The sequence below is a fragment of the Cydia splendana genome, chromosome 1 (assembly GCF_910591565.1).
Source record: "Cydia splendana chromosome 1, ilCydSple1.2, whole genome shotgun sequence".
Taxonomy (NCBI): Eukaryota; Metazoa; Arthropoda; class Insecta; order Lepidoptera; family Tortricidae; genus Cydia; species Cydia splendana.
Genome location: NC_085960.1, coordinates 2,914,491 through 2,934,880, shown reverse-complemented (window position 1 = coordinate 2,934,880; position 20,390 = coordinate 2,914,491). Strand labels below are relative to the sequence as shown.

The window sequence follows — 20,390 nt, the reverse complement described above, 5'->3', positions numbered from 1 at the left end:
AATAGTAGAAAAATAAATGTATGGTAATGGTAGGTAAAATTGTGTAAAGTTTTATAATTTGTAATTTTACCAAATACTTATTTATAACTAGCGACCCGCCCCGGCTTCGCACGGGTAGTTCAACCGATTTACACAAAACCTTAACAAATTATACCTACACCTAAACCTTCCTCAAGAATCACTCTATACATAAGTGAAAACCACATGAAATAAGTTCAGTAGTTTTTGAGTTTATCACGAACATACATATAGACATACAGACAGACGCAGCAGGGGTGTTTGTTTTATTATATGTATTGATTTTATTTGCCTACAAAATGTAGAAAACTCTGAGTAAAATTTGACCTTTATACCTTTCTCTTTACACCTATATTTTTTACAAAAAAATGTGTAGGTAGGTACAGATATTTTTACTATCGGTACCTAGGTATTTTGAATAATTCCACAAACCTCTCATTTGGTTCAAATTATCAACAATTTTCTTCATATTCGATAGATCTTTTTCAATTGACTCTTTGGCTCTTTCAAAGAAGTCGGGATCGTGAGGAAAATCTGTCAATTTATTGGTCTTTTCCATTGTGTGTTTGCAAATAACAGCTTTTCGCTACTAATGACCCGACAACAATGTTTACAATGTTCCCTTCAGAACACGTCAAATTAATAAATCGTCTACAAAAACCCGCGTTTATTAATTTTAATTGTGTTTGTCCAACAATTAGACGAATGACTGACTGTCCGGTCGCAAATAAAAAGGCGGGAATGCGTAACCTTTTTTTTTTAATAAAATTAGGTCAAGCGTCAGCGTCCCATTCAGCCAGTAGTCAAACAGCCATCGCGCATGAGAAATATTCGCTTTCGCTCCAAATACGATTTATTCTCGTATAATTAGTGCAAACAGTCGAACAATGATGCCAATCATCGAGCCCGTACTAAATCTGTTTTTGGATGAGTTTTGGTATGTGAGCCGCGTCACTGACTGAATGTCATTGGATTTATAAATACGATCAGCTCCAGAAATAGGTGGCTACAGGTTTTCCAGGCGTACCGACTAAAATAAAGTAGCCTGGATTCGGTTAACAATATTATTGTCTTGAGCGTACGCGGCGACCGACAATAGTGAGTCTCTCTGCTTTCGCTTTTGCTTTCCTATTATTTTAATTTGTGTCGCTATGGATGAGGATGAAATGCAACAGTTTTCTTTGCGCTGGCATAATCACCAGGTAGGTAAGTAGTTTTTACGATCCAACACTCCACAGCGAGCACCGACACATAGGTATACAAACATTTTTTAACACGTACATTATAATAATCACCGACACGCAGGCGGAACGCCTCACGCCTCACGCTTTTGGTCAAAGTTTTGAGTTTGGTAAATTAAAAAGTAACAAATATCGATGCTCCATTTGTGATTTTTTTTAACCGGCTGGGGATTAATTGGGTGTTTTAGTTTCCATAATTATTTTTAATTTTAAAATATGTTTACATATGAAATATTTGGTACTTAATTTAGTTTGTAGAAAGTTAATAAATTGTATTGAAGAAGTGAGTAGGTACGTAAATAAATTGAGGTGTTGAGTACCTAGTTGTTTAGTCATAAATTTTATAGTCCGTTCATAACACGCCGCAGTAACAAATGCAGTTACAATTGAGACATAAGTACAAGTACCTTTTTTTATTTGTCTTTTTATTTTTTTTATTAGGATTAGATACCAACTACCATTTATAAGATATTATATTATATCATAGGGTATTTTAGTTATATCCGTTCTTGCTGCTTTGTAAATAGGAATACATGTTTTTAAGTGTTTTTAACATAACATGTCGCACACACCTGCTTTGCACTTTACACAGCTAATACTAATTGTAGTGATTAAAAATTGAAAATGGAACTAAATTTTGCTGGTATTTTATTAATAATTCCCTGCATTTTATACACAGCGGCGCCATGTCTACGGTTATCTAAAGAACAACTAAGTTTGTCATACTCATATCTTTTTCTACTTACTCTTACTTCGTTTTTTTTTTAATTACGAAAATCTTGGACAATAAAGCAGGGGGCCTAAATGTGAGATTGCATTCAGGCGCTTAATTTTAGTTTACCGTTGACGGTAACGAAATATCGTGGACGTCAACTTTCACGATAGTTTAAAAGCGATTCTATACAATTTCATACATAACGTGACGTTGCCGTAAAAAATGAAATCGCGCATTAGCTATAGTTTGACAAACCATTTCCGTCTGACAAAGTGGGTTTGCCAAAGTATACAGCTCACTTACCCGAATTCCGCGACGGTGTAACAAACGCCTTATACGTATTAGTTATACTCTGGCAAACCCACAGTCAGTAGAAAAGGGTGCGAACTTAAAATGTTGTATGAGTATGTTTACTGGCGGAAATGGCTTATTGCCAGAGTATATATATGTGACAGTTGACAGACGTTACAACGTTCAAGAAAATCTCCAAATAAGTTTTTGGCAAAAATGTCATTTTTGGTACAAGCTTTTATCGCCGTCTGTACTTTTCTTAAGACAGACAACTAATACTCATCGAGACAATTCTAAAAACCCCTAACACAATTAGGTTGCGTTGTTTAATCACAGAGTTCCTATGGCCACCTCCTGTCTCCATCATCAGATCAGCTCGATGGTACCCTTGATGGTACCATAATATTGCATTGTCATCCGATTTATACATGCATGCAAAATTTCAGCTTAATCGGAAACCAGGAAGTGGATTAAATTTACTTTGCAAGATTTGATTACAGACAGACAGACAACGGTCAGGTGAAAGTAAATAAAATTAAAAAGCTTGTAAAAAAGTTAAAATTTGCCATGATATGCATTTTTGTCGCTTTTGCTGTCATATTATAAGGCTTATTATTAACCGGGCAACTAAAATATTAGACAGGAACTTTCATTGGGCATATAATAATATAATTTGGCTGTGCATTAATATTTTAGCGCCAAAAATATATATTAGCCTCAAATATAAGCATCATATTATTAAAAATACTGGCAGCAAAATCAAGCCACCCAAAAAAAATATAGGGAACTTAAAGTGATAGGTTGGCGACTAAAATAATAAATTGGCAACTAATATTGTAAAGCGATCATAAAATTTAGTTTTCATCTAGTTGTTCACCCCTAAGTAATCAACTATAGTCATAACGGAGCATGTCGTTTCAGCTAAGGTAGTATTTTAACACGAAAGCAGTTAAATTTAATGAATCTTGAACCTCAAATTAATTTACCAATAAGTAATGGTCAGTACACTTATAGTCGAAATTTCTAATCATGAAACGCCTAATGGCCATTATACCATTAGATCTTTACATTTTTAATTACTAATTTCAATAGTTACCACTGTGTTCTGCTAGAGTCAACAGATAGGTGCGACGACGAGCAAAGCGAGGAGGAGCGTGTTAGGTTGACCGTGTAATGACCAAACAATAGTTATTTGTACAACAAGAGATCAAAGTTTGATATTTCTTCGAGTGCTTATTTTGAGTCCCGTGCAAGCGAAAGATTCTATAATAGCAAGCGAAAAATTCTATACGAGCGTAGCGAGTGAATCTAATTTAGAATCTTGAGCGTAGTAAGGGATTCAAAAGCGCACGAGATGTAAATAACTTTGATCTCGTGTAGTACACAAAATTTTTCACCCTAAGCAGTGAGAACATACCTAGAGGGACAGAGATAATAGAACCCAAGTATATCGAACTTGTATTAGACCCCGCATGTTGAAATGACATTTGACTATAAAGGTCACTTGAATGTCATTTTGCCTCACTCAGTGAGCAAAATCGCATTTTGCTCACTGAGTGAGACAAAATGACTCAGTGAGCAAAATCGCATTTTGCTCACTGTTTTTAAGAAGCAAAGTACCCTTGTTCGAGCTGCTGAGGTGAAAAATATTTTAAAAGAACTTCATTTTTTAATTAATAGATAGCCGTTTTCTTTTTAAAATGTGCTTCATAAATGGTCTCCAATATAATAATTCAGTTGCCAAATAAATACTTGGTACCTGCCTAAATTAGTATTTTATGCAACCGTTGTTTAAGAGAGGTCATAAAAGGCGAGTGGCGTGAGTAACAATTTGAGGCGAAGCCAAATATTGTTAATAAAGACGCCACGAGTATTTTTTGACTCGATTAAACAACGTTGCATACAATACTTTTTCTACGACCAAGCACTTACTTAGAAATAAAATTGAAAATTTAACAAATCTTTTTAATTCAAGACGTAGCAAAAATGGAGGGTACGGGCGGGAAAAGAATGAATGAATGAAATTAAAAAAAAACATGTCTATGGTTCACTTATTTGTCAGAGATGACATTTAAAATAAGGTTGGCAACACTGTATTTCATTCAATATTTTTTAAGTGGTTATTACACGAAGTATCGTAAAATCGCCAAAAAGATACTGCGTGTATGTACAAATTCTTTTTTGGGGAATAGACTAAAGACTTGTCTTGACAACTATAAGGTAGGGTTTTAAAAGTGTGTGCACGACCCTTTAAATGACAAATAAAAGTACGGGAGTAGAAAAATAATCAAAAGCTGTAACGGCATTAAAATACAACTCATATTGATATATTTTAAGGCTCCGTTTTTGTTGCCAAACTATTAATTTTAGTACCCATTTCTATTTTTTTAAACTACCCAAATTTGATTAATTAGTTGACCGGTTAAATACGTGCCATATCATAACTATAGTTTGGCACTCTAAGAGTAAATTAAATTACTTTCTATGATAATATTTTAATTTGTGTGTTTGGTTTACAGTCTGGCAAACCAAATTCGCCAGTAGAAAAAGGCGGCAATCTTGAATAATATTATAGAGTAGTACACATTTTGAATTTCGTGCCTTTTTGTTCTGTTTGCCAGACTATACGTTACCTACGTCTCTGTCACTTCTCACTTGTATCTACAATTTCTTTAATAATTAAAAAACCCTTGTAAGTACCTAAGTTAATTTATCAACTCTGGATTTTACCGATTGAACAAACAGAGCAGTGTAATCGGCGCCCTGGGGCGCATGCTGAGCACCGGAGCCCTAACTGATGTGACCTTGAATGCCAGCGGGACTTCGCTGCGGGCCCACAGGCTGGTACTGGCATCATGCAGCCAGTACTTCGCGCAACTTTTCAAGGTTAGTGAATACGGAGTCTAAAAAGAAAGTTTGTTGTCTATGTAATTTTAAGTTTATACAGTCAGCAGCAATAGTTGCTAAGCGGGCGAGGTGTTCAAAATGATCTTGACGCGACTTATGATAATAAGAGCGCGTCAAGGTAATTTTGAACACCTCGCCCGCTTAGCAACTTCTGCTGCTGACTGTACTCTGACAGAAAATTAGAATTTAGTGCCTTTTTCTTCTGACAAAGTAGGTTTGCCAGAGTAGTTACCTACCTATACATTGCGCTTGGCTTAAGAGATTAACATTTAGGTCATAATTAATTATGAAGTCATGTAGATCGCAGATTTTTTAAGCCCCTACACGACTTTTTTTTCAGGAAGTGGAGGCTGAAAACACTCTCGTCGTAGTTCTAAGCTGCGAAGCTACCGAACTGCGACTATTGCTGACTTTCATGTACACGGGGGAAGTCACGGCGTCGAAGGAGGTGCTGCCGTCGCTGCTACGGCTCGCGCAGACTCTCAAGGTGTCCGGGCTGACCGATGCTGACACTGTAAGCTTTATATGTAGGAACTGCGACTATTGCTGACTTTCATGTAGGGAAGTCACGGTGTCGAATGAGGTGCTACAGCTCGCGCAGACGCTCCCTTGTCCGGGCTGACCGATGCTGACACTGTAAGCTTTATACATAGGAACCGCTACTATTGCTGACTTTCATGTAGGGAAGTCACGGTGTCGAATGAGGTGCTACAGCTCGCGCAGACGCTCCCTTGTCCGGGCTGACCGATGCTGACACTGTAAGCTTTATACATAGGAACTGCGACTATTGCTGACTTTCATGTACACGGGGGAGGTCACGGCGTCGAAGGAGGTGCTGCCGTCGCTGCTACGGCTTGCGCAGACCCTCAAGGTGTCCGGGCTGACCGATGCTGACACTGTAAGCTTTATACATAGGAACTGCGACTATTGCTGACTTTCATGTACACGGGGGAGGTCACGGCGTCGAAAGAGGTGCTGCCGTCGCTGCTACGGCTTGCGCAGACCCTCAAGGTGTCCGGGCTGACCGATGCTGACACTGTAAGCTTTATACATAGGAACTGCGACTAGTGCTGACTTAATTTCATGTAGTCGGGGGAGGTCACGGCGTCTAAGGAGGTGCTGCCGTCGCTGCTATGGCTCGCGCAGACTCTCAAGGTGTCCGGGCTGACCGATGCTGACACTGTAAGCTTTATACATAGGAACTGCGACTATTGCTGACTTTCATGTAGGGAAGTCACGGCGTCTAAGGAGGTGCTGCCGTCGCTGCTACGGCTCGCACTGACTCTCAAGGTGTCCGGGCTGACCGATGCTGACACTGTAAGCTTTATACATAGGAACTGCGACTAGTGCTGACTTAATTTCATGTAATCGGGGGAGGTCACGGCGTCTAAGGACGTGCTGCCGTCACTGCTATGGCTCGCGCAGACTCTCAAGGTGTCCGGGCTGACCGATGCTGACACTGTAAGCTTTATACATAGGAACTGCGACTATTGCTGACTTTCATGTAGGGAAGTCACGGCGACGAAGGAGGTGCTGCCGTCGCTGCTACGGCTCGCGCTGACCCTCAAGGTGTCCGGGCTGACCGATGCTGACACTGTAAGCTATACACCCACGCAAACTTATCAACAATATGTCGCATAAAAAGTATTTGTCAATATATTTTTGGGCTGTCCTGTACAAGTATGTCTTTCTTTTAAGATAATATCCTCATAGAGTTATTGGACCAAGAAAAGTTTGTAACGACGTTTACGTGTTATTTATATGTCCTAATTTCATAGAAGTTTAACGTTTAAAATAACACTTGCATGGCGTGTGCTGTCAAAATAGTTGCAGACTTCTCTTGGTCTAATTCTATGCATTTATAATACACGATAGTATACATCTATCTTCTCTGCCAAGCGAAATAAAGTCACATTATCATTCAAAGATCCGTATCCGATCCGGTGACGTGCCGTAAATTTAAAAAAATACTCTCTGTAACGTTGCCATCCATCACGGGAACTTTTTGCACGACGGCAAACTAGGACAAGTCATTTATTTACCAACATTATTCTAATACAAGGGTTTCCAGTTCTTTTTCGTACTTAGAGGTAATAAAAGGTAAATCGTACAATCGCCATCAGATATATCGGAGCGGCCGAGGTGCTCAAAAATATCTGAACACGCACTCTAACGTCTTGAACAATAGAGGCGTGTTCAGATATAGTGAACACCTTGGCCGCTCCGATGTGCAATGTCGACTGGTGAGTGGCGAGTCCACATATTGGGCCAACTTGAGCCAATTTAAGGAACGCATTTATGCGTTAGACTCTAACGCAATATCTAACGCAGATAGCAATATCACCTGCTCCCTCTAACGGTTAGAGGGAGTAAGTGATATTGCTATCTCATTCCATTGCATACTTGCATATTAGCTGCGTCGCTCAGATTGGCCGAAGTTGGTCCAATATGTAGACGCGCCATATTATTACCAATATACATATATGCCAACGGTGGGTAGCTTAGAATTCCAATTTGTGACATGATTTTTACAATAATCTAACAAGAAAAGCAAATATAGGTATCGATTTCTCCTTTTTGGGTCTTAGACACTTAGTACTTAAAATTTCAGAACCCAACCCCACAACCAGCCGAACCAGAGCCGCAGGAACCCCGACAATCCCCAACTTTTGACCCCAAGCCCGACTTTACCGAACCAAAAATCTTCGACGAGCCAATGGAGAAAGAATACACAAGCGGGATGAACGATGTGATCAGAAACGAGAAGGACAGACTGAGCAAGTTGGATCAGATTGTGCAGAATTTATATAGTACACATAAGATTGGCGGTCCAGTTGGGAATATGACACCGCCGATTATGCCTAATTTAGCAGGTAAATTTTGTACGCCTAACTCATAAAACTTTACACAACACAGCCAATATTTTTTTCGCGATTCCAGGGTTAATATAAGGTGCTCAGAAGGCCTACCGCGAATCACGTTCGACGTGTTACCTCTCTGTCGCACTTACAAATTCCACGTAACTGTGACATAGACAACACGTCGAACGTGGTTTGATAGCGGGTAGAATCGAACCCTGCATAAAGCCCCATAGTGGAAGGCACATTGTATGCATAAGAGCGAAAGTCTCCCATACAAATATGAATGCTCCATCATGTTAAACATGTTGGAGATATGGCCACTGTACGAATGCTCTATGTGTACCAATCCTCACCACTTTCCCCTACAAACATAATTCATATTGTTTCAATACGACTGCAAATCCATTTTTTCTTTAGCCATTTGTCAAGAAAATCTTATTTCACGCAAGCGAATATGACGCTGACAGAGTGTTCTTCTAATATTATTCGTGATACGGCGAACTGTGTCTGACAGTGACATACCTTACTTACATAACGTACCTACTTATAGTACCTATTATCAATTTATGAAACACTTTAGTTTGACTACCTAATATTTGCTAATATTTTTACGATCAGAAAAAGCATGTTAAGAGCCCATCAACGTGCACACTAGCGCCACTGCTAAATAATCGTGATTATTTAAATCCAACGAAAGATATTTAAAAAAGGGGGCCGCTACGTACTGTATTTTGTATTTAAGTACCCTTTGAATACATCAAACTAGTTTTTATGTTGCTGGATTCGTCGATCTATGAACTCAAAACAAAAACGGCCGTTTTAACATTGGACGCATAGATTGACGAATCCAGCAATATAAAAACTAGTTTGATGTAGGCATTCAAAAGGCACATAATTAGGGCGAGCGAAGCGAGCCCTATCACTAATCGACGAACTATGCATTCTTGTGGTACACTTTACGGAAAAACTACTGCACTGTTAGGTTTGAAATTTAACATAGTAATTTAAATTCATGTCTAGATGTGTTATCAAACATAACAATATCATTTTATAAACCTAAAAAAATAAAATAAAGTAATAACACTTTGTATTACTACTAGCGCCATCTGTTGGCAAAATGATGAATTAACATTCGTGCTAATGCTAATTATTTATTTCTCAAACAGATGGCGTTAGTAATAAATAAATAAATTAATATTGGACATTCTTATACAAATTGACTACTTAAGAAGGCTTGTGTTGTGGGTATTCAGACAATACGATACCTATGTGGTGTTTTCAAGTTCAATAATGTCGATGGCGCTTACGCCATTAACAACGATGAATACCAAAGTGGGTACAATTTTGGATTCATCCCACCTCGCTTCACTTGGTTTGATTCCCATTTTAGCAATTAAGTTTTTGTGAATACCTACTAGAACAATCAATCTTGCTGTATATTTACTGCGGAGGTCAATTTACTCGTATGTTTTGTGACGCTGACGATGTGATGATCAGTCATGTTGTGTTAGCAAACTTAAATCAGGTATTTTCAGATCGAGATACAGTTTTGGCGCCATTCATTTATTACGTAAGACGATTTTGGGGTGGAGGGGGGTCGAACATATCTTATTTTTTCTTACAAGGGGGTGGGAGGGGGTTTTCATAGTTCTTAAGTAAGATCACGAAGATGCGATATTTTTTTTAATTTCTATGAAATTATGACGTTTAAAATAATACTTCCACACTCTATGCTATCAAACACGGTGCAGAGTTAGCTTAAACGAGCTCAAGTACCTTTGTACAGATACAAATAAACATTCATAAAAATATTTTTTTGAAAATAAATTATATTGGTGGCTGGACGGGGTCAGCCTATTCTTATTATTTCTTACATAGGGGAGGGAGGGGGTCAAAAGCTGGCAAAAATTGTCTTACGTAATTAATGAATGGCGCCTTTAGTGTTACTATTGCTTGGAACTGCAAAAATTTTAAATAAGCATAATTAATACAAACTTCAGTGACTTAGGGCCGATACAGACGGACTACAACCCGACTGCAACTTGTATGGGAACTGCACGCCAATCGAAACGTCGGCGTGCAGTTCAGCAAAATAACCCAGTACCCTGGCAGTACCTAGTGGAACTCAGGTTTGGTGTAACAAAGGCACATTATGGTTTGGTCATCCGACTCATCTTGATGAGCACTTAGGAGAGTAGTACCCAAGATAGAGCCGATGCCGAACCCTGGCAGTACCTAGTGGAGCTCGGGTTTGATGCAACATACATAGACACACGCTGTTTTGGATATCCGACTCGTCATGATGATCACTGGGTAGATCAGTACTTTCAGTACCCAAGATAGCTGATGCTGAACCCTGACAGTGCCTAATGGAGTTAGTAGTTTTGGTCATGCAACTCGTCTTGATGAGAACTTAGGAAAGTAGTACCCAAGATAGAGCTGATGCTGAACCCTGGCTGAACCTAGTGGAACTCGATCAGGTTTGATGCAACATAGACACACGCTATTTTGGACATCCGACTCGTCATGATGAGCACTTGGGAGAACAGTACCCAAGATAGAACTCATGCTGAACCCTGGCAGTACCTAGTGGAACTCAGGTTTGTTGCAACATAGGCACACGCTGTTTTGGCCATCCGACTCGTCTTGATGAGCACTTAGGAGATTAGCACCCAAGATAGAGCTGATGCTGAACCCTGGCTGTACCTAGTGGAACTCAGGTTTGGTGCAACATAGGCACACGCTGTTTTGGTCATCTGACACGTCTTAATGAGAACTTGGAAGAGCAGTACCAAAGATAGTGCTGATGCTGGACCCTGGCTGTACCTAGTGGAATTGTGTGTGTTAGTTTATGTGCGAAGCAGCGTGATTACCGCCAGTAGGTGTCCAGACGGGATAGTTTTTCGATCAATTGTGTGGAGTGGACGCAAAAATAAATTCAAGAACATTGGCTCGCTGACCCAACATTATGTAGCCAGTTGGGTTCCTTACAAAAAGTACTGGGCGACCATGTAGGATGTAATGCACTTATGAAATTGTATATTACGTGTGGATGATATTGGCAATTTGATTTTGTCGTCTGGACACGTTTTTAAAGGACAAAGTAAAAGCTGTAACAGACAGGCGTACCGGACAGCAACCGGTTCGGTACGTTAAGGTAGAAAACCTTCGCGAGCCCTTACAAAGCTCTGCTTTTTGCTAGTTATAAAATACAGTTCGTAGCGGCCCCCTTTTTTTTTAATATTTTTCGTTAAATTTAAATAATCACGATTATTTTAGCAGTGGCGCTAGTGTGCACGTTGATGAGCTCTTAAGTACCTGTTATAAAAATAATATTATTATAAAAAGTAGCATATTACGAGTACTTACTTGGTACTAGGAAAAAATAATTTATTGTATTAGAACGGCTGAAGTACACATTCCCGCTAGTTTGGCAGCTGAAACAGATGGCGTTGTACTGCACTGTATGATTTCTGGTGCAGCTGCAATTGACATTCGAACGTCACCTTCATTGGGTTTTTAGGGTTCCGTACCCAAAGGGTAAAAACGGGACCCTAGCTATTACTAAAACTCCTTTGTCCGTCTGTCTGTCTGTCACCAGGCTGTACCTTATGAACCGTGATAGTTGAAATTTTCACAGATGATGTATTTCTGTTGCAGCTATAACAACAAATACTAAAAAGTAGGGATCCCTCCGTATGCGAGTCCGACTCGCACTTCGGTTTTTGTGTTACACACAAATTGTATAATCTATGGGTTATTTTCCAGATCCCCCAGAGCCGTTCGATCGCAAATGGCGCCTCAACAGCTCAGTGTGTACCATCTGTCACAAGCGGCTCAGCAACCAATACAACCTGCGCGTGCACATGGAGACGCACGCGGGGCGGCGGCACGCGTGTCGCGCCTGCAGCCACGTGTCGCGGTCGCGCGACGCGCTCAGGAAACACGTCGCGTACCGACACGCCACTAACAGAGATAAGGCGATCTGACGTGATATACTAGTGCCATCTAACGGCCGGCCACGACATTGCGCGACTGGCTTCGGCCATAGAGAAATATAGTAAGAATATAGTGCTCACTCCATCCATACATCAGTTTTGGTACCAAAACGACTATTATTTTCGCAGTCGACATCTAGCATCGAGTAGCGGAATTATCAGTACCGCTACTTGATATTAGAATTCTCTAGTGTCGCGACTCACGAAAATTGTATTGAACAATAATTTACAACTAATATTAAAAGCAGAAGGCGTTGAAAATAGAGTTCCGGTTAATCCGGTTATAATATTAGCTGAAAATTGTTGAGCGTTAGACTTTTCGGTCTCCGGAACATCTATTGTCAAGTAGCAGTACTGATAATTCCGCTACTCGATGCTAGATGTCGACTACGAAAATAATAGTCGTTTTGGTACTAAAACTGATGTATGGAGTGAGCACTCTATGTATTTTTTTCTCTATGCTTCGGCTAAGATGAAAATCATAGGTAGGAATAAAAGGTCCGATCGCTGTGTCTCGCAATGTCGTGGCCAGGCCGTAAGTCAGGGATCGGCAAATTCGAGCTGCATGCGGTTCCTTCGGGTACAATAGGGATTTTGACTATATTTAATAGTTATCTGTAAAGGCCCCAGTACACAATGGGCCATCGCCGGCCACTCCAAGGGACGCAGCCATGCGGTAGAATGAGATAGCAATATCACTTGCTCCCTCTAACGCATAAATGCGTCCCTTGGAGTGGCCGGCGATGGCCCATTGTGTACTGGGGCCTTTACAAAGGGGCAAAGTTCTTGTTTATGAGGGAAGTATAGCACGTGTTCGTCCATACAAAAAGAGGAAACGTTTTTCCACTTCTAAATATTTTCCATTCTCCATTTTTTTTAAGTATGTTATTGACACAATGAAAAACTTGGTTTATAGGTTTTCTTTATTTCAATATTTGCAATAAGCGAAAGCGAAACCTATAAACCTAGAATATATATTATGCTGAAGCGATCGACATCAAAATCAAAGTTATATGTTAAGACTTAGTTCGTGGAGACCGTATTCTCCCGAAATGGAAATTGTATGAAAAAGTACCTTTTGTCAGTAGCTATACTTCCCTCTTAATCGCTCGTGCTAATATTGATAACCGAGCAAGCGAAATATTTCAAAATTGAACCAACGAGCAAACTTTCACTGTGACTGTCTCTTTGGATTAATAATTTGCCGACCATATACGTCAACCTTCAAACTTTACATACCTAAATTGAACTTGCTGATTACAGTAAAAAAAATACATATTGCGAAAAGAAAGACAGTTAGCATATAAGTCGTGGTAATTAGACACCGTAAGATTATCACAGATCTAAAACTCTTATTATTTACGAGATTTATACAGTACCTAGTTGGTGCTTCGAATATAATTATAATATTTGAGTCGCTTAACTTCAGACTCGGGTAAATAAATCCATCGGTCAGATTATGCGATTTTGGTATTAACAAAAGGTAATAGGGTAGATATTCGAATGGATTTACCCAAGTTTGAAGTTAAGCGACACATTTGTGACACTGGTTACGATGGCACTGGTGACCCTACTATAGTTCTAAATAATTTAAGTATTTGAAGTCCGCTTTTTTAATTTATTGTAGTTTTGTAACAGTCATTATTTAAAAACATTCGTTTTTGTTAAGAAACTTTTCAAATCCTATTAAATTTAATCGAGAAAAAAACTACCCACCGAAACCATAAAAAAGACATATTTCACTAGGACTGTTTATACAACTTTTGAATATCATTATATTTTGTTTTCATAGAAGTATTTTTTTGCACTGTAGTTTAAGGTATTGTCCAAATGTATATTAATCCCCTGGTGCGTTCACATCCGTGACAAGCAATAGCTATCCACATAGAGGCCTAGGTATTTCAGTTTGTTTGCCAGATGTATTAACTCAAATACAATAAGTCACTTCTGAAAATTCATCAATCAATCTGATGATGCTTGTAAATTGTAATATTCAATTGATAAAAACGTGGTATAAATTTTAATTAAAGGTAGGTATCCTAGAATCTAGATCTATCATCGAGCATAAATTAAGAGAATAACATTGTAAAGCTGACTCCCCCCTGCATAGAAACTTGCAGGGGGGAGGGGCAGTTATCTCTGCATGCTGCATGCATCTCATTCTAAACACCGTTAATTAACTAATTTCAAAGTATGTAAACGCACCACAAAATGACAAATCAAAACTATTCCTTGATTATTGAATTTTTTTTTTCTATTGGATTGAATTACGTATACTAGATTTTTTACTAAAAGTGCCTAGGACTGTTTAGTTACACCATATGTAATTGTTTTATTATTTTTGTACCTTTTCTGATAATTAACTACTTCTACACTATTCAATATAATTTTATAAATAACTTATACATATTTTACTATTGAGTCTAGTCATATTTATAGAGTTATTGTTACGAAAAGACAATTAAAAGACAATATTTGTAATAAACTTTTATTTATTAGATGTGTTGTTTTATTACAAGTGAAAAGAAAACATTTAGTTCCTCTGTAGGTAACATCTATTATGTAAATTTATTTACATAATAGATATTACCTACAGAGGAACTACAGTAACTGTACAAATACCAAACTAGATTAATAACTAGCTTAAATCTAAAGTAGGCCCTTGAGGCATTGTACCAAGGATGCTGGCGGCATTTCCTCGCTGTATCGCAATGCTGATACGTTGTGTGAGGAAGCCGCCAGCTCTTCGGTCACCAGTTACGTCAACCAGACGCTTCGCTTCTGTTTTATTTCCTTTTTTAATATATCAATATTCTATTTAACCTTTAGGTCGTCAAGGTGATGGAGATGGAACTTACTATACTAAAAATAGTTTGGTTTTGTAATGCAGAATAATAATAGTAATATGACATTACTGGTAACCCAATAACAATATTTAGTCTACATTTTTGATCAATATGGATTATCTAAACTCCTAAACAATGCTCAATAAAAGTAAACATTTCTATGTACTAAATAAATAAAAGCTTACCTATACAAAAATATTCCGTCGTAGCTGTATTTTTCTTGCTGGAAATAAGTCACAGAACGCTTCCGATAGCTGTATTTTCCCGCGGGCTAATCGGAAATGTGAACACGTATTTTGCTAGCTTCAGAGCTGTAGCAATGCTGATGTTACGTTTTGTAAAAACAATGTCTGTGGAATAAATGTTAATACGCCAGTTTTATTTTCATACTCAGGTAAGGTCAATATGGACATATATGGATAAGTGTGGCTTTAGGATAAGTATGGCTAGCCTTGCAAAGTCAGTACGGGTGTATTGACCTTACCAATATATTTTAGGTATTTTCGAGTGTGAAAATATTACAAGCAAAGCTTTTGTATGTTAATTTCCGGACTTACGCGTGACTGAGTAAGTTATACTACTCAAGACAATTCTTTTTAAATATAAGCAAATTCGTTGCGCGCTCGCTATCCTTTCACCTCTCTCGCAAATCGTCAGTAGGTATTAATTGCCATACGGCTTTTAATAAAAAAAATGCTTAAGCTTTCGTTACTCTAAAATAAAACAGTTTCTATTGAGTCCAAATGTGAATTGTCGGTCTCAACAACAATAATTCCACAACTTTCCAATCCGTAACCGTTATAAATTCCACATTATTGCAGATGGTAACTTGTCAAAGTAAACACTGCTTTGTTGCGCTACTTCACGCGCGTCAAGTCACAGGCGGCAGCGGGAGCGGTTAGCGGGCTTGTAGAAGAGTTTATTGTTATAAATTGCACATTATTGCAGATGGTAACTTGTCAAACTCAACACTGCTTTGTTGCGCTAGATCATATGATATGCGTCAAGGCACAGCGGCAGCAGGAGCGGGTAGCGGCTTTAATTCAATTACTACCTATTTGCTTATTGAAATCAGACGCCATCCACTAAGTTAGGGGAGGCCCGGAAAAAAAGCATATGTTAAGGGAAAGTGACAAAATAAAATACAATTATGTAATAAATATTACTCTTTTTCATAAACTTTGGGAACAGCTATAAAAAAAATAAAAACTCATACAATTTCTTCTATTAAAACCACTAAAATCAAAAAGTGTCTATTATCCTTTTTGCCCGCAGGGGTCGGGCAAAACGGATATGCCACTAGGGCAAAAAGGATAACTTAACAATAACACAGTCAGTCTTGGCATTCGTCACAAAAGTAGCTACCTACAACTGCTTATGATGTGCAATTTTCATACGCCCAATTTTGGCATTCGAGACACTTCCTGATTTTAGTGTCGTTGCAAGTTGCAAGGTAATATATGGAATCCCAAATGTTTTTGCGGCAGAATTTATTGACTTTCTTTCTTTTTTTACTAATTTTACAGCTCGCTCTAACGATTTTTCTGACCACGATGTCCTCTCACGCTTTCTTTTGTAATTGAAAATCACCTAAAAAAATATCTGTAATAAAACAGTCTGTAATAATTATCCGTCTTGCCCATATTCGTTTTGCCCATAATACCAATATTAGATCGATCAACAAAATTCAAATGTTATTTGTAGATTGTGAAAAAAACTACTGTCACAATCGTAACTACTATCACAGCGAAAATCGTAACGAAACAGCACAAATTTATTTTTTTCCTCCTCACAACAAACGAGCGCTTACATTGTTTTGATCAAAATGTCATGGCGTCGCCGACCGCATGCCGAATCATGGTGGCAAGTGTCAAAGCGTCATCTATTACCGATTATTTTAAAAATCGATTATTCTTCTTACCCGCATTATGCTTATTTCCCGGGCTTCCCCTACTTGATTAATATTTGTCTTTGAGCTCTATTACCTGCTGGATGTTTGCTACAGCTGCCAAAAGCAAGTATCTACCTAAGTAGGCACCTTCCTATAGATTACCTACATATTCCTTAAAATATGTCTCAAGAGGCCCCTTATTGGTTCTTAGTTATTATTAGTTCGTAGCTGTCAATGTGAATGTGTTAAAACTGTATCTCTTTTGTTCTTTTTCGGTATAACGAAGCACTTTACAAGTTTTCACATTTCATGTTTTCTTAGTTATAAATTCCATTAAACTGTCTAAAAGATTAAAGAGGTGAATATTCCGCTGTCCGGGCCTCACTTGCCCCACACATCATATATCGCCGACTCAGCGGCGCGGGAAACCCCGGCGTTTGGCAAATTCCCGGCCGGTGCCCGGGAAATTCCGCAATTCCCGGACAATCAGACACTGCGTCCCGCAAGACCGCTACTTTACTTTTTAATGGCGTCATGGCGTTTATGTAGACAGTTGAAGTTGTTTAGAGTCGGACCAAGAAAAGTCTGCAGCGGATTTGATAGTCCACGCAGTGCAAGTGTCATTTATACGTCATAATTTCATAGAAGTTTGACGTTTAAAATAACACGTGCACTGCATGGGCTATCAAATCCGCTGCAGACTTTTCATGGACTGACTCTAGTGTAGTTGTGTAGTGTAGTTACTTGTTTTAAACCACGATTTCGTAACTTATCATCAGACATCGTAAATTTTATAGCATTTTTGGTGCAGCGGAGTGGCGTTAATGGAATTGGTATACATAATTCCAACTGAAATGGTAAATTAAGGTTAATATTAACGTAATTAACCATTAGGGTTGAAATTATTTATACCAATTCCGTTAACACCACTCTGCTGCACCGAAAATGCTATAAAATATACGATGATCGCTTATCATAATGACAATTACATGAGAACCCGAGCGGATTCCATATCGATTGCCGTAAATCAAATTCCTTAATTATACAAAATAAGGCCTATTTGGCCTGCCTATATTTTTAAGGTGCAGTGAATTCAGGTCCTTCTCCGAACGTAGCGCGCTGAGCACTAATAATAAGCAGACATCGTAAATTTTTTGGTGCAGCAGAGTGGTATACCTTCTATACATAATTCCAACTGAAATAGTAAATTAACGTAATTAACGCTAATTACTCATTAGGGTTGAAATTGTTTAGTAAACCGGGGATACTTTGATCAATTTTAGAGTTTGGGACCATTTTTTGACGATCCTAATATACGTAAAAATATAACAATCGGTTTTTTCTCTTCTTTTAGCCTGCCAAATAAAAAAAAATTAGGACTTATAATTTTTTCAGAAAAAAATAAAAACAACGTGATCAAAGTTATATTGAGAATGGGGTTACTTTGAAACCACTACTTTTTTTGCTGACAATCTAAAGTATACCCGCTAATAAGCCCGTAAAAATAAAAAAATAAAAAATTGTTAAGTACTTTTTAAGTTATATATATTTTTAAGTTGTGGGGGTTACTTTGATAACATACCAAATGATACAAATTAATAACTTTAAGCGCTTATTAGATCATTTACTATAAATAACGTAGGGGTTTAACTTATCATCGCACTTAGCAACAGATTTTTGAATTGCAAGCTTTTCCGTTTCAGTAAATTTGGTCTGTGCCTTTGATATGTTGCCTTTATACTTATTGTATAAAGTTCTATATAAAATATAGTATGCTTTCCATGGCGCACGAATAGATTTTAAGCCCGCCACTATTTTTTCAAGTGCATCATTGAGTTGTTCTTCTTGGTATTTTTTGTAGTCTCGTTACTCGATTTTTTTTGGTAATCTCTGGCATTGTTTCTATAAAAGAATATGCATTATTATTTATTGTAGAATTAATACCCTGGTGGTCTGGTGGCCTCACGCACGTATGATAATAAACCTAAATCAAAGCCGCAGGATAAAATATAGCCAATTTCCACCCAGAAAGTTAATTCCATACAATAAAAAGGGTAAAATAATGTTTTAAATCAGATAAGCAGTTCCGGAGATCAACTCCTACATACAAACTTATAATTTTACATCCTCTTCCTCTTGCACTGACTCAAACGATACTTATTTATTATATAACTATTGAAAAATATACATTAAAAAATCGTAAGCTGCCAAAATAATTAATGGTGTTACTTTAATATTTTGATCAATTTCACCACGTATAAGTGACCAAAGACACCCCGACTCATGGATTCCCCGGCTACGTGCGCATGTGTAGGTTGTCGAATTCGGGTATTTTTTTATAAAGTCACGAATAAACACTGATTAACCTAAGACACTATAACATTACATGTTTAATACATTTGGCACAAATACAGTCAAAGTTTTTCAACCAAGAAAACCAGGAAGAAAAGCGTACCCGCCATTAATTTTTTTTTTCTACACGATATATTAATAATTACACTCGCATCCGATTACTACGTGGTTAAGCAAGTATCAGTGTTGCCAATAAAGAAAAAATAACTGCGAAGGTATTTTTCAATTCGTTAAAACAAGCACTTTAGTAGCGGAGGGAAGTTGTTATCAAAGTCGACCCGCAAATCAAAGTAACCCCGGTTTACGGTACCGTATTATTATTCCGTTAACACCACTCTAATTAGGCGAAGAAAGCTATACAACTCTAAAATCCTCACGTATATCACCTGGAATTTTGAACTAAAGGTTAAAACTTTTCCCTTCTCAGAATTAGGCCAATATTTAAAAGCATATTTTACTCACTAAGAAATTCATGACATTTTAAATTAGTTTCTCAAAGTTCAGTAAAGGTACGCTTTAGTATTGTGAATTAAGGGCGGTAGGGCTAAAATTATAAACGAGTTTTTGACGTAAGACATGAAAGGCTAACTTCTAATTGTAATGGCTCCTCTTCACCATCGGCAATGATGGTCCATTACACAATGGGCGACGATTCCATCGTGTGGGCACACGCGCAATCATGCCGCCACTTCCCGAAATGTTTGCCCGAAAACCGACAGAATGGCGATTACGCTCCATCGTCGCCGATCTTGGGCCACTGTAGGCCAACAAGCCCTCAACACGACTGCAATTGCCCATCATGGCCAATGGTATAGAGCAGCGATCGGCAACCTTTAACAGCCAAGGGCCACATAGCAGTTAACGAAGTGGACGCGGGCCGCACTTTGTGAATATTTATGACTTTATCAGACATTGTCATTTGTCAATATTACATACAAAGTAGCCAGGGAGGCTCGCGGGCCGCGGGTTGCCGACCGCTGGTATAGAGGAGCCATTACAATTACATATTTTATGTGCATTTGTTTTGTTACAATTTATAACATGACATATTTATTTCGTACTGTAAAATGGGGTGAGTAGGGTCAAAACTGAAATTCAAACCTCGATAACATTTCAATTTTTACATATGAAAACTGAATGGTGTATATAATAAGTGTTCCGGACGTTTGTATTTTAGTTTTTATTTTATTTTGGGTAGTTCCATTTCATAATTTTGACGATAAAGAGGAAAACCCACCTCACCCCGTAGTGCCTCGTATTTGGGGTGAGA

The 20,390-nt window shown here is 38.2% G+C and overlaps 1 protein-coding gene across 1 annotated transcript; it reads left to right on the top strand.

Annotated features, from left to right (window-relative positions):
- The first annotated feature begins 964 nt into the window (after positions 1 to 964).
- LOC134806770 (protein bric-a-brac 1-like) lies at positions 965 to 12,044 on the top strand. The gene is made up of 5 exons (XM_063780103.1): positions 965 to 1,220; positions 5,011 to 5,151; positions 5,513 to 5,686; positions 7,784 to 8,045; positions 11,802 to 12,044. Exons 1-5 carry the CDS (start codon positions 1,170 to 1,172, stop codon positions 12,020 to 12,022), a joined length of 849 nt encoding a protein of 282 aa, XP_063636173.1. The 5' UTR covers positions 965 to 1,169; the 3' UTR covers positions 12,023 to 12,044.
- The last annotated feature ends 8,346 nt before the right edge of the window (positions 12,045 to 20,390 follow it).